Source organism: Musa acuminata, chromosome BXJ1-3 (genome assembly GCF_036884655.1).
Source record: "Musa acuminata AAA Group cultivar baxijiao chromosome BXJ1-3, Cavendish_Baxijiao_AAA, whole genome shotgun sequence".
Classification (NCBI taxonomy): domain Eukaryota; kingdom Viridiplantae; phylum Streptophyta; class Magnoliopsida; order Zingiberales; family Musaceae; genus Musa; species Musa acuminata.
This window is the reverse complement of record NC_088329.1, coordinates 38,737,408-38,751,445: the sequence shown is the minus strand read 5'-3', so window position 1 is coordinate 38,751,445 and position 14,038 is coordinate 38,737,408. Positions and strand designations below refer to the sequence as shown.

Genomic DNA, 14,038 nt, shown 5'->3' with positions numbered 1-14,038 from the left:
CGTGGTAGCGGAAGGCGAGACACTGCAGACCATCAGCGTTGTCGCCTCTCTCTCTGTGTTACCTGTGCGTCTCATGTAAGTGGATTATTTTGGAAGGATTGATATGTCAGTAGATCTTCTTCTATGTATCTCCTGTATGTTTTACCCTCAAGTCTAAAGAATCAGCTTTGTGTCTTAAGAGTCGGCATTTCTCCTACTTCTCGCCATAATTCATGACACCGAATGGGATCGAAACCAAACTAGCAGATTACATTCATGAACAGGTCTTCAACAATAACAGCTGCATACACCTATGCACTGAGTTAGTACAACCAAACGAATGGATTATATTGGTAGTTGAACCTAACCATAGATATATTATGTAGGTGAACATTATATAATATATATATATATATATATATAGTTTTTTAAGGTAAAAGCAAACTGAATGATAAGTTTCCAATTGTCAAACCTCCTTGAGCTCCTGATGATATTGTAATAGTGAAGATGTTTGAGCTGGAAGATAGTATTCTAAAATTGCATAGGAAGAAACTCATCAATTGATCTTATGTGGTCAAATTGATTGTTTTTGGTAGAGTAGAAATTATAAATCAGCAAAGAGGTCACCAGATTAGGCAAAAAATGCATGGGGGTATTTTGGTCATTGTAAATTGCTATGCAGACAATAACATAGTTGGAATTGTAGAGATGTCACAAATCAAATGCTCAGCAAAGACTGACGACCTATAATCATCTCCGCTGCAGAATGGTTAGCTCACACACACAGACACTAAAGCTTAGAGTAAATCAAGCAATTCATGGAACACCATCAAGTACTGCAATAGAGATAAAGAGTTGAGAACGTAGACAGGGCATTTGACATAGAAGAGAACAAATTCTTCCATTTTGGTTGCTAGATTCGCAATAGCTTTTCGTGTGACATTTAAGAGAAACAAATGATGATCCAGTGCATGCAACTCCTGCTAATGCGGGATCGGGTGTGCTCTTGATTGCATTCTATCACCAGAATGCAGCAGGTTGATAAGCTACCACCACTAGTACTGCACATACATAAGGCACATCTAAAAGATTAGAGGCATTAGAAGCATTAGGTCAGAAACAGATGTTTCCCCAGCAACAAACAGGACAAATAGTGAATATTGCAGCCTTTATGATACTTCAGTATTCCATGTAGTCTTCCACAACTGTCTGGAAAAAGAGCAACGACTGAGGTGCTCAACAAATAAACAACAAAAATCCCCATTCACAAGAATCTCATTGATGATGACTTGTACAACACCACAAACTAGAACACTCTTGAAGCACTCAAAGCAAATTGGAGGCTTGTATTAGGACCATAGATGAGGTTTAAAGATTTGCTAAACAACTATCCTAGCAGAAAATCAACATACCAATGAAGTCTGATGATATGCATAATAATCATTACAGATCAGGCATCTGGAGCTTGGGAAGGAACAGCCGCGGGTGGGGGAGCCGGCTTATTTACGAGAAGAGGAGAGAGTGCTTTTACCACAATGCTCATATTGGGCCGAAACTCAGCTTCGTATTGGACACATAGAGCTGCCACTGCTGCCAGCTGCAAGAACAAATAAAATCAAAACTAGTCATCCTTGAAACATCCTATGGATGTAGGATTTAGTAAACAGTGCTCTATATATGGTTTTGGAAAGCAACTCCAACTAAGCCCCAGATCCAAACCATTAGGCGGGAAAAAAAGTTCACTTGTACATAATAGATAAGAGCAAGACCTTCGCAACCCCTTTTGCTGGGTAATCTCCCTTCAATCTTGGATCTACACATTGTTTGACTTTATCCTCACTCAGTCTAGGAGTTGCCTGTGAAGGGGGTAGAAAGAACATCAATATAGAGGTATCTAATTCTCAATTCATAAGACATGCTTGATCTTCATGTAGAGACAAGTGCCAACATGTGTAAAACACATCCACAAGGTCAAAGTAACTAAGTCTCAATTTGTAAGGGATGCCTGATTTGCATTGTACTAGCACCAACATATGTATAGCACATCACCAAGGTCAATGTCCAAATCGGTGCAATACTCACAGGTGCAAGAGAGTTATGAGACAACAAATTGGCGTAAGCACTATCACATTTGCATTCAACATTGTCGCAACACTTGGTTGCAAATAAGGCATGAAACATGTAAACCAGCAACAACCTGCTTGTCCATGAGGGAGAACTATGTATACATACAATAAAATGCCATCAATGTGTAACTTGTTAAAAAAGAAAAACAAATTCAGGGCTCATTGATGCTCGGCAACTATGTCCAACTATGCATCAAACTTTATTTAGAATGTTGACTAAAAAGGCAATGATAGAGAGGCATAAAATGATGTGCTGCTAGCATTGTAGGCTATTCCTGTTAAATTCTAAGTTGCTAGAATGAATTTCAGGTAAAAATTCACAGGTCCTGTCAGAAAGATCCTCAGAATATCTTGTTTTGTATACAGCCAAGGTTCTTAGAAAGACTGACTTAAAGAAAAAGGGGATGATTGAAGCCACCTTTGTCAAATAAGCAGCTGGCTACAAAGTGTCAAATGACAAGTCTCGAATGAAATATAACCAAGTCTCTGGAATCAGATACATGAAATCAAAAGGTTGGTTTATTTCAACAATTATAAGACCTCTTTAGCTGATCAAAATGAATGTTGTTCATAAGAATGATCATGGAAATGTGGTTGATGGCAATGAAGTGAATCGATCAATTTAGTTCAAGATTGGTAACGTTTAGTTTCTAGCTCAATAGTTTTAGGTTCGGAGATGTTTATAGCTTCTACTGCTTTAATTTTTTTGTTGGGACTTTGTTGTATTATTTCTTCTGCCTCTTTGATCTTTCGTGGGCGATTTCCCTAAAACCCCGCTCCCCCCCGCCCCCCCCCTTCCCTTTTTCTTTTCCTCCTTTTCCCTAGATAGTGCCCCCTAGTTTCATTTTTCCAAGATAGTGCTCCTAATTTTTGTAATCCTGAAAATGCCCCTCCCTTGCCTGTCATCGCCTCCGCCCACTGCCTCTGCCCTTCCACTGTTCTCTGAGGCGGGGGCAACACCTCCACTGCCCTTCCTCTGATCCATGGGGCAGAGATGACACGACCACGAGGCCTCCACCATGTTGCCTCCCATCGTGCTCGCCACCTCCGCACCTTTCCCGCCCGTTGCACCCGTCGCCTCCACTCCCTGCCTGTCACCATGAGGCCCCACCCGTCATGCCCATCAAGCCCCTCACCTCTGCCTTTCCCCATCATTCCCTATCTGTCGCATTCGCTGCCTCCGCCCTTCCTTTGATCTGTGGGGTAGAGGAGGAGGCCTTGCGATGGGGGCCTCGTGGCCTTGTGATGGATGCATTGCCTCCGCCCCACGGAGCAAAGGAAGGGCGGAGGCGACGAGCACAACAGGTGGAGGCAGCAACGGGGAAGGGAGGCGCCACCAGCTAGGCGAAGTCAGTCGAGGCGACAACAAGGGAAGGGAAGGGAATTTTCAAGATCACAGAAATTAGGGACACTATCTGGGAAAAACAAAAACAAGGCATAATTGAAGTATTTTCAAAGGACATCTCAGCCATCTCAAAAATTTAGAAAGTCATCTCAGACAACGCAAAAGGACAATTGTCAGCTTAATCACCTCAAAACAAAACTTTAGCTTTGTCAGAAAAAGAACAGAGAAAAACAAAAGAATAAAGCAATAGCAACAGACTTTTGAACACTCAGACTCTTTCACTTCTCTATAAAAACCCCCCTAGTCTATCTTGTAAGGGCCAAAGACTTCTAAACACTTGACTGTTTCCCTCTTCTATAAAACCCCCCTAGTCCATCTGGTAAGGGCAACAGCAACAAGAGAACTACACCTTACTCTCATAAGTCATAAGCACACTTAGGCTTCCTTCTCCCTCCTAAAAGAAAAGAGTCTAAAAGAAAGTTCATCTTTTGTCTTGAATTATATAGTAATCTTTTTTATGAATATTTTCTTTTGGTGTTTGCTTAAACACCTAAGTAGCCCTATATAAGTTTGTTGGCACATTCTTTTGTAAAAGAAACTATTGGACACTGATCAAAGCATTCAAGTTGGTTCCTTTAGCAAAACATCTTAGCAAAATATTTATAACCAAGATAAGACCAGTAGGTCATTCATACCAACACTTGAACTTTTAAACTGAAGGTTCTTTTCAACTTTTAAATGTTTATTATTTTTGAAGATACTAAATATTGCTTAATTGAACCCGCAGATTTTTGTGGATTCAGGGTTTAGACTATTTATTAGGGTCTAGGTTTATTTACTAGGGCTTATTTTATTTTGACTATTTATTAAAGTTTTATTTAGGGTCTAGATTTTGGGACTTAGTATTTATGATTTCAACTAATTGTTTTTTTATTATACGAATTTTAGGTAAACTCAGAAGTAGTCGAACTATGTGGTTTGTCAAAACTATCTCAGGTCATGCCTATATTTAGGAAATTTATATTATATGGTACAACAATATTCACCCATTCTATTTCAAGTTTCTTTAAGGTTTACGTTAATAAGGATTGTTATTTCAGTCAAATATTTTGTTGTGCGCTAATACAGACCAAGGGAGCAACATTATGGAGAATGATGAGCAAATTTTGTCTATGATGGTGGATCCCATGTCTACTTTCTAACCTCTCTTGCAAATGCATTTAGAACCACAATAACTATTTGTAGCCCCTGACTATTTGGGTTTTGGCTGCATAAACCCTTTCTCACCACTGAATTATGTTATGGACAATGTTACTAGTTAATTCAAAGGCCTCAAATTAGAATTAATAATACAGTAAATCAAAAAAAAAAAAGACAAAAGTTTATCCTGTCACAAAAAAGAGCTTGCTCAAACGTTTTCATGGTACGTGTTCTGCTTATCATCCTGTAAGAAAAACGGGCCTTTGATATAGTGAAACACCAGAAATTTGAGATGGTGCTATCAGATATCATAGACAAGAATGTAAGGATTAGGTGGCAACCATTCAAAATGTCAAATAACTTGATATAAGGACAATATATATATGAGCACAAAACAATCTGGTTCAGTAATCATCCAGTAACCCAGGACACAAAATTTCAGTACCATATAGATTTAATAATTTGAAGACAAGGACCTAAACATGAGATACATAAGTCAAATTACAATTATAGTTGAGTGAAATAATACAATTGTTATCATAATGCAAGCATTGTAATCAGATATTCAGATATACATGTAAAGTTTTCATAGATGACTCACGTAGTCAGGTTAAGATATTTTGACTATTCTACTTTCTGTATTCATGACTCTATGACCAGTTAATATTCAAAGGAATCAGCAGCCTTTTCACCAGTTCATGAGACATAAATTAGGGGCTGAAAGTCATCCTGTCCTAATTCACCTCTCTTGTTTCATAATCTTTTCTTTTCTGCTATTGATCTATTCATGTGGATGGATCACAGTGTCTCCAACTAATAAGTTCCTTTCTTACTCTTGAATACATGAGACTAACAAAGAATGAAAACAAATAAATACTCAACTAAAAACAACTTAGGATATAAATCTTACTAGCTTACCCAAGTAACAAGACTCTGCTGCCCTCTAGGCATGGTATGATCCACAGGTTTTCTACCAGTCAGCAGTTCTAAAAGAACAACTCCAAAGCTATATACATCACTCTTCTGTGTCAGCTGGCCTGTCATAGCATACCTGCATAATACTGCATGTATCATTATATACAAAAAGGAAAATACAGGAGATATGAATCATGCAACATTATTTACTGTGCTTTGCAGATCTTGATTCATCTACTACAGATAATTTTTATTGCACTTGACACAAAGTATATGAAAAAGATCATGGAGGAAAATAATTTTCTTTGCAGTAACCATAAAGGATTCATAACAGTTATAACAAATTATGAGAAAAGTACAAATAACAAGATAGGTTAATACTTCAGCCTTCAACAATGTTTACTTTTTCAGTTTCTTCTATGTCTACTTCATCAAGAATGTAATAAATTATAATAGTTTTACTAAACCTTGCCAAACTATGGCAAATTAATTCAAAATGTCTCTAACAAAGCCAACCAATGACGTAATAAATGGGTTTTTTTAACATCACAGCTTGGTTTAATAGCATAGCCAATACAAACATGGAATGGAACTTGGCAATCTTGTGAACCATAATTAGAGGATTTTCAAGGAGTACCAAGTACTTACACAAGGCCATCTAGTATATCCTGATATTAAAATTTGAACTTAAGTGAGGTAACCGAACATAAAAGCAAGGAATGTCATATCGCTTATCGAACCCATAACGGTTCTTTGTCGAACTGGGACAAACCAATGTTTTGAAGACGAAGAAGGAGAAGAGTAAAGAGCAATGGAGAAAGAGGAGGAAGATGAAGGAAGAAAAGGAGGTGAAGGAAGAAAAGGAGGGAGGAAGTAGAGAAAGAAGAAGGAAGAAGAGGACTAAGCATTCCGAGGAGGTAGGCAATGGCGAACAACAATGGCGGCGGCGATGGCAAGCGACAATGGCAACGACGATGTCGGTCCACAATCCCAACGGCAATAGTGATCAATAGCGGCGACAATGTCGGACCACAATCCCAACAAGAAGAGGGCTTGTGTTTGCAAGCTCTAATCCATGTAATATTTTTTAGTTTTTATATTGGGTTGGACCAAACTGCCCAAAGCGAGGCCATCTATGTATCTAGATCAGTATGTACCGCATGCTTCGTACCTCTAGGCAAAATGGGCTTCCTTGCATAAAAGTTCGACTATATGGTGACTTCAAGTATGCTTGGAGTTTTGTCCACCATCAATATTGATGTTATGTCCCTTAATCATAAAAGGTAACAGATAATCAATCCAGCTATTGTTGGTCATAAAACAAAATCGTAATATTTTGTACCTTTGCAAAGTCAAATAGGATTCTGGATACTACTAGTCTACTACAACAAAAATAACAAGCCATAAATCCATAATCAACCATTTAGGAATTCTAGATGCATAGCAAAAATTAAATTCTTTGTCATGGAACAAGACGATTTTCAAATAAGACTTTCAACTTTCAGTTGACTTAATCACCACCAGGAGCCACTAGAGGTAATGCCAACTTTCACAGTTGACTTAATCATCACAGGCAACCACTCAAGGTAATGTTAACTCTCACAGACCTGATGAGTGGCAACCCTCCATGATGTTTTATATCTATCAACATGTCTCAAAAGTTAAAATAAAAAATAAACTAACAAACCAAAATGTTTTATATTTATTCTAAAAGTTACTCAGGAGTATTACTGAAAGTAGCTAAATAAGCAACACAATTACCACATTTTTTTACCAACACAATAGCCTGCCCTTGATTGGGCCAACCATAATTACTAGATTATGAAGACTATAAGCAACATGACTATCAAAATGAGTAAATAAATTCTTGTAACTAAGTAAGGTCAAATACAACTGCAGATTATCCAAGTTGAGTAATTACTCGGGTGCATGATAACCAAAAGTTCCCAGGACTCGAGTAGAATGAAGACGAGCAGCCATATCAGGAGCCTGATTTAAGAGGTTAAAATCTGCAATTTTGGCCCTAAAGTCATCGAATAGAAGGATATTGCTCGATCTGATATCCCGATGTATTATGGAAGGCTGAAATTTCTCATGAAGATACTCTAACCCTTTTGCTGCATCAACAGCTATTCTCACTCGTTGCATCCAGTCCAATACTGGACCAGGTTGTGCACCTTGGACTCCTTTTCTGCCTGTGGTTTGGAAATAAGTTAGATTCTTGAACTGTTGTGTACATAATTTACCAGATAACATAAATAAGCTATTCAAAGGATAAGAACATTAAATTATGTGGACAAATTAGCAGATATATCTTATACCATGCAAAACATCATGCAAAGAGCCCATGGTTGCAAACTCATAGGCTAACAATCGCATATTTCCTTCAACACAATATCCCAGCATTTCAACAAAGTTTTCATGCTTCAACCTTGACACCATAGAGACCTAATGTCAGAAAAAAAAAAAAAGCTGCAGTCAATTATGTGATGTGTTTTTGTTATTGAACAGATGATCGCTGTCCTTCCACAAACAAGTTAACCTTGATCAAAAGGAGAAGCAAAATAGATGTTTATCACTTGCAAGTATAAGAAAACCTGAGTCAAAAATTCAGCGGAGTTGTCTTCTGATGAAGTATCAAGTTTTTTCACAGCAACCTGCTTCCCATTGTCTAGAACTGCAAAGTACACCCTTCCGTATGATCCTTCACCAACCAAAGACTTTGACCCAAAACTATCAGTCTTCTCGTTCAATACCTCTAAAGACAACATAGGCACCTCAATAGGAGGTGGTGCCTTTGGGGCTTCACTTTTAGGAGCAGCAGAATATTTTGAACCTTTGTGTCCTGGAATGACAAAAGAAAGAAAACCTTGGTTAACATAAAAGCAGAAGTAGCATCAATAAAAAAAGTTGTGTAGATGACAAATAATTTTAGACCAAGTTTAGAAAAACATCACATGGTGTTTAACTAGAAATGCTTATGTTGCATCTACTATGTTTGAACCAAGGTTTTCAATTTCTATGTGTACCGCCCGATATGTATCGATACACGGACCATCCTCTACCGGGCAATACTAGTGTTTTGACCGGTATCGAGGTGTACTGACTGGTACCACCCCGGATTTCGACCGTTGCCGAGACATACCAATCGGTACGCCCTGGCGTGGTAGGTGAAGTTATTTTTAAGGTTTTAGGATGTACCATCAGTACGCCCTAGTGTACCAACGGTATATACCGATACGTACTGTACCTAGCAGAGCTCGGTACGCCGATACAGACCGGTATTCAAAACCCTGGTTTGAACAATTATGAAAAGAACAAATATATGTAGCACATAAAGTTTTTGAAAGAACCACTTGATGCAATGACAACCAAACATTAATTTGATGATAATGCACACACAATGGCAGCCTCTAGATGAAGCATTCAAGGATTTCCAGCTTACAAGATGCTTTTTCCATGTAATCCACTTTGACAATGAATCCACATACAAAAAAAAAAGAAGTTGATTCATATAAGTCCTATTAACTAATTAAAGCCTTGACTCAATGTAAATCAAGACCTAATTAAAGATCAAGAAGCTCTATAGCTGAGTAAACATGATCTAAATATTTGAGTATGATGGGTGTTATGAGTTAAATACACTTAATATATACATCTAGTTGCAAAGAATTAGTTTATAATAGTTTTTAAAAGTGACAGCTCTAACAAGCATTTTCAAATTCGAGAAGACCTCACAACCTATTAAATTACTAAGCAAAATAACTTTTGTTACCCTTCTAAAACCCACTAAAAGGAACCTAACTCTCAAAATATGAGTCCTAATAATAATAAAATAGCATCCATTACCATACATGGCACTCTAGGACACTGATGGATAATCGCACATGAGTCAGTCTGCCAAGTAAACTCTTGGCAAGCATTTAATGTCATTTTTTAACATCAGCATCAATGAGACACATCCTTGTCAACATCTACCACTGATAAACCCACCTCATAACATCAATGAGCAGTCATCATGATACCTCAATAACAATTCTCTCGGTGACTGACCGACATGGACCATGGATATCCATGCGGTCGAGTGAGGGACAAAGTCATCCTCCAAGCTGTGCACTTATTCCTTTCTTCAACTTCATTTATTCTCCTTAACTCCCCTTTTTGCCTACTTTGCATCTATTGATCCACAAGTTCCCAACACAAGTTATGGCTTAAGCATTAGAGAGGGAACCCATCGAACCCATTCACAGCGCCCTTTCTGTTATTTTGCAGGTGGCACCTCCAAGCTCCAGGTAAGCAAGCCAATACCAGTGTGGTGCATGCTTGGAAAAGGATGAGGACTCAATCAGATTCAGCATCCTATATCAGTCGGATGATAAAAAGTTCATCATCAAGCACTAAATAGACTTAAAATTGAAGCTTTAAAACCAACTAAATTATATAGTAAAACAATTACAATGATTAGTTTAAGAATAACCGAAACATAAAAAAGTATCCAATTACAACTAAAAGTTGGTGAGGCTTAACTGGCCCTGTCTTTTTCTAACTAGGATGGGAAAAGGGTTTCTCCACTCCTATTCCAACTAAGATTGAACTGTACAACATCCATTAAAACTAAAGACTTTCTTTCCCTCCAAAACCACATAGAAAACCTTCTTTTACAGGCAGATTATTGCACCATGCTAGACATGACTCGTATATTGCTAGATTAGACTCTAGATTTTGCTGGATTTCCAAGCTGAAATACTATGCCAAGCTGTCCTGAGCTAAAACATATCGTACTAATTAACATTTGAGCTGTCTTAATGGTAAATAAGGCTAATAAAGGACAGCATATGCCCTGACTATGCCCTAAGCTGATTGGAGATGGTTGGATCCAAGATGGATTGTGATAAAAATCATCTGGTTTTGGGAGTTACTTGTCCATGTCAAATAAACTATTTTTTTAACACTATTGTCTGCCATAAGATCATCTTCCTTTAAGCATACTTATGCAATTTTTTACCCCTTGTAAGAGTTCTATATAAACTTATATTCTATAAGTTCAAGCAATAGCTACATTACATAACAAAAGACATTGTCCAACAATATATCTTTCCTTTATCACACTGGAGAATTCCAGTCAGATAAGGAGAAAAGACTACTTGCTAAAGCTTATACAATAAGGGAGTAGCTTAGGGAAAAAGAACCTTGCATGTGAATTCTCTCAAGGAAAAAGGACAAAAAGCCATCCTGCTACTCTTGTTTAGTCTAACTATCATTTCTGTTAGAGCAATAGATTATCTATTGTTTGTTAACTGAAATCCGTCCAATCAACTCGGTTTGATCTCTATTTCATCCTCCAAAATCAAAGAGCTGTCAGTCACACAAAATCTAAATTCTCCAGTGCATGCTCCTTCAACAAATACATCAAAAACCAACAAGCAGAGGTTTTATCACAGAGGGAATCTTGACAAAAAAAAAAAACAGCCAAGTTATGTTCTTTCTATAACTCCAGCTAATCAACAGACTTTATGCAACAAAATATGCAATTATCCTGTGACATATGTCATTATGAGAAAGCAATTCTAATCTGTGAATAGCAAAGAAAATAACATACCATCCGCATCATTTGTTGGGCTCTTCAGGTATTCATTCTCATGGGCCTGATAAGACTCATCCACATGACAAGAACAGCACAACCAACGTCGCATTTTATCCTTCTTCTCAGTGGATATTCTATGTAGCACATGTACCTTGATGCAACAAACAGACCATCAATACAAAGGTAGTCATATATATGCTGTGCTAAGTGCTGACAGTGAGAATGCTATACATCATGATTCTTAAAAGACATAGAAGCAAAAGTCTGTCTTGAGAAAATAAAGAAAAGATTGCAGACATCAGCAGAGATTATATATCTCAACAAGTATGAATCATTATTCAGAAGCAAACTTCACCTACAATTTTTTTGAAAATACACTGGGGCCATTATCATGTTCAGATTGACATATAACAGAAATACTAAGCTGAGATTTTGAGAAGCACGTAATTTGAACTTCCATTTCCGCCACAAAAGAGTCAACCCAAGCACAAGGTACACCATTGACGTACAATCATATTAATAAGAATAACCAGCTAAGGAATCACGTCATTAGCCAGCACAATTAATTACATGTGGGACTCAGTCTCCTACTCGAATTTGATGATAAACACGCTTACTTGATATGGGCCAGGGTTGCTCTATGATCTGGCATACCACATTAATCATTATACGCCCAAATAGTGACAACAGATAAATTTTGTGCAAGAAAATTAAAAAGACCGCATTTTTCTTGGCATGTACCAACATCAACAACGGAATCACAGCAGATTATGTAACAAGGGAACAGAAGCCGACAAGGCGGAATCTCACTCTGTTTAATTTCCAAAAAACAATGGTCAATTTGCAAATGATCGCTTTCAAACGAGAAAGTTATAGATCACACTCGCAATCCATGGAATTCCAGCACTTAATCAGATTTCATCAGAAGAACTAAAGAGAAATCGTCCAACCAAAGGCATAAAACAACCAAAAGCAAAGAAAAAGCAGGTAAACCGCAAAAAGTATCGATTTGCAGTCCGAGCGTAGAAGCAACCCAATGAAAAGGCTGCTAGAAGTGGGACCCGCTTATTTTCTGGGAGCAAAATAGAGAAGTCATACTTGATATTGAGGGTTGAAAACGACACTAAATCCGCCAAAATCAGCCCGATTCCCCACGAGATTTCCAAAGCTCGAATCAGTCGCAACAAGAAACATGTTCGACAGAAAAAGTAGTGCATAAAATCCGGACGCGTATGAGGAATCCGTGCGTGCCACTATCGCAAAGACATAATACGATGAATTGATTAAGACAAAGAGGGATCCTTGGTAAGAAGAAAAGGGGTCTCACCTGAAAACGGTAACCAGGAGCTCGAGGGTAGGCAACCCCGCTCCACCTCTAGGATTAGGGTTTCTTGAGAGAGAGAGAAGACGGATGCCTGAAAACAACAAGCGTTGCGATTGCGAACACGAGAGAGAGAGAGAGAGAGAGAGAGAGAGCGAGCTATCTTAAGAAGCTGGTTGCTGCGACCAGCGTTGCGACTGCGAATACGAAAGACGGACGTCGCAACACTCTGTGATTATTAACGAGTCCACCCCACCGAGTGTCTCAAACGGATGTGCGCCACGTCCCATGTCGTAAACTATGTCTTATCTCAAGTCGGAACGTCGCGTTGTTCCCTTTGAGTCCACCGTCCGGCCTTCTCTTCCCTACCATCTTCCGCATTCACACTGAGGATCTTATCCAACGTTGTCACCGACTATTCATGATCCAGCGGATTAGATGCAGAGAGTATAGTGGGCCCGAGCAAATCAACGGTTGATATGTCATATTAGAGGATTTATTTAAACGCATAATTGGAGCTTATTCGTGGCCTTTACTTTCTTTATATATTTTTTATGTTCTTTCCATGATTGTCGTTCGCTTTTCTTTGGCAATATTTGTGTTAAATAATAATGGGGTGTTTGTCTAGATGCCCCCAATATTTATGTTTTATCAGGAATATTCGTTTGTTTAAAATTTTTAAAATAATCTTTTAATCAATCTCACCCTTTATATTGATCCAATCAATTCAAACCCTACCGACCCAAATGCTAGTTTTGTTCGATCTAAATATTGTTATAGGTCAAATTGATTTGTGTTGAATCCGTCAGTGAATTAAGTTGGATTGCATGTCGAGTCGAGTTTAAATCAAAAGGCAATGAACTAAAAAAATGAGGGTTACATCAATTGAGTGTAACTCTATTGTAGGAGGTGGCAACAAACGACCCTCTCTTCTCCGACAATGGTATCCTCCTTTGAACAACGATAACATCCTCTCCTCTTCGATAATGACAATGATGACCGAAGTAACTAGTACTCCTCTCTACGACAACATCCTCTGGTCACCTTCTGATCCTCTCTCGTAACCAACGATGATGACATTCTTAATAGCACCACCAAATGGTGATGATCTCATCTTATCTTTAATTATAGTAACTTCATCACCTCTATGGTGATCTCATCCCCTCTCCAACTACGAACAATACGTTCATTTTATCAATGATAATATCACATTATTGATCACAAAGGTAATATTGAAAAGAACTTAATTTTTGATATTGCTACTAATGTCTTCTTCAAAATTAACATTAAGAAATTAAGATTCAAATATGTCTTTAAAACTATTTAAATTATTATATTTTACTTATTGAGATCACTATAAATGGGTGTTAAAATATTATTATTAGATTAATAATAACTTAGGGTCCAATGCCTTCGAAAACAATACCATAGACATTTAAAAAAAATTAATAAGTTGTATAAAAAAATATAAAACATCTTAGAAATATGTTATTATAATTTTAGAAAAGTTTAAATAGGTTTAAAGATGTATACAGTTGAGTTATCCTTAGGTTTATTGCTCGAGTTAC

The 14,038-nt window shown here is 37.7% G+C and overlaps 1 protein-coding gene across 1 annotated transcript; it reads right to left on the bottom strand.

Annotated features, from left to right (window-relative positions):
- Window positions 1-1,130: 1,130 nt before the first annotated feature.
- Window positions 1,131-12,616, bottom strand: LOC135628659 (PTI1-like tyrosine-protein kinase 3). Its single transcript, XM_065135466.1, has 8 exons — window positions 12,477-12,616; window positions 11,165-11,300; window positions 8,163-8,410; window positions 7,887-8,013; window positions 7,487-7,760; window positions 5,569-5,701; window positions 1,749-1,835; window positions 1,131-1,576 (listed from the first exon to the last, which is right to left on the bottom strand). Exons 2-8 carry the CDS (start codon window positions 11,256-11,258, stop codon window positions 1,430-1,432), a joined length of 1,110 nt encoding a protein of 369 aa, XP_064991538.1. The 5' UTR covers window positions 11,259-11,300; window positions 12,477-12,616; the 3' UTR covers window positions 1,131-1,429.
- Between the last annotated feature and the right edge of the window lie 1,422 nt (window positions 12,617-14,038).

Coding starts and splice junctions, on each gene's coding strand:
- LOC135628659 (XM_065135466.1), bottom strand. CDS start 11,258: ATGCGACGTTGGTTGTGCTGTTCTTGTCATGTGGATGAGTCTTATCAG. Junction 8,411..11,164: donor CCCAACAAATGATGCGGATG/GTATGTTATTTT, acceptor TTGTCATTCCAG/GACACAAAGGTTCAAAATAT. Junction 8,014..8,162: donor CCGCTGAATTTTTGACTCAG/GTTTTCTTATAC, acceptor TTCTGACATTAG/GTCTCTATGGTGTCAAGGTT.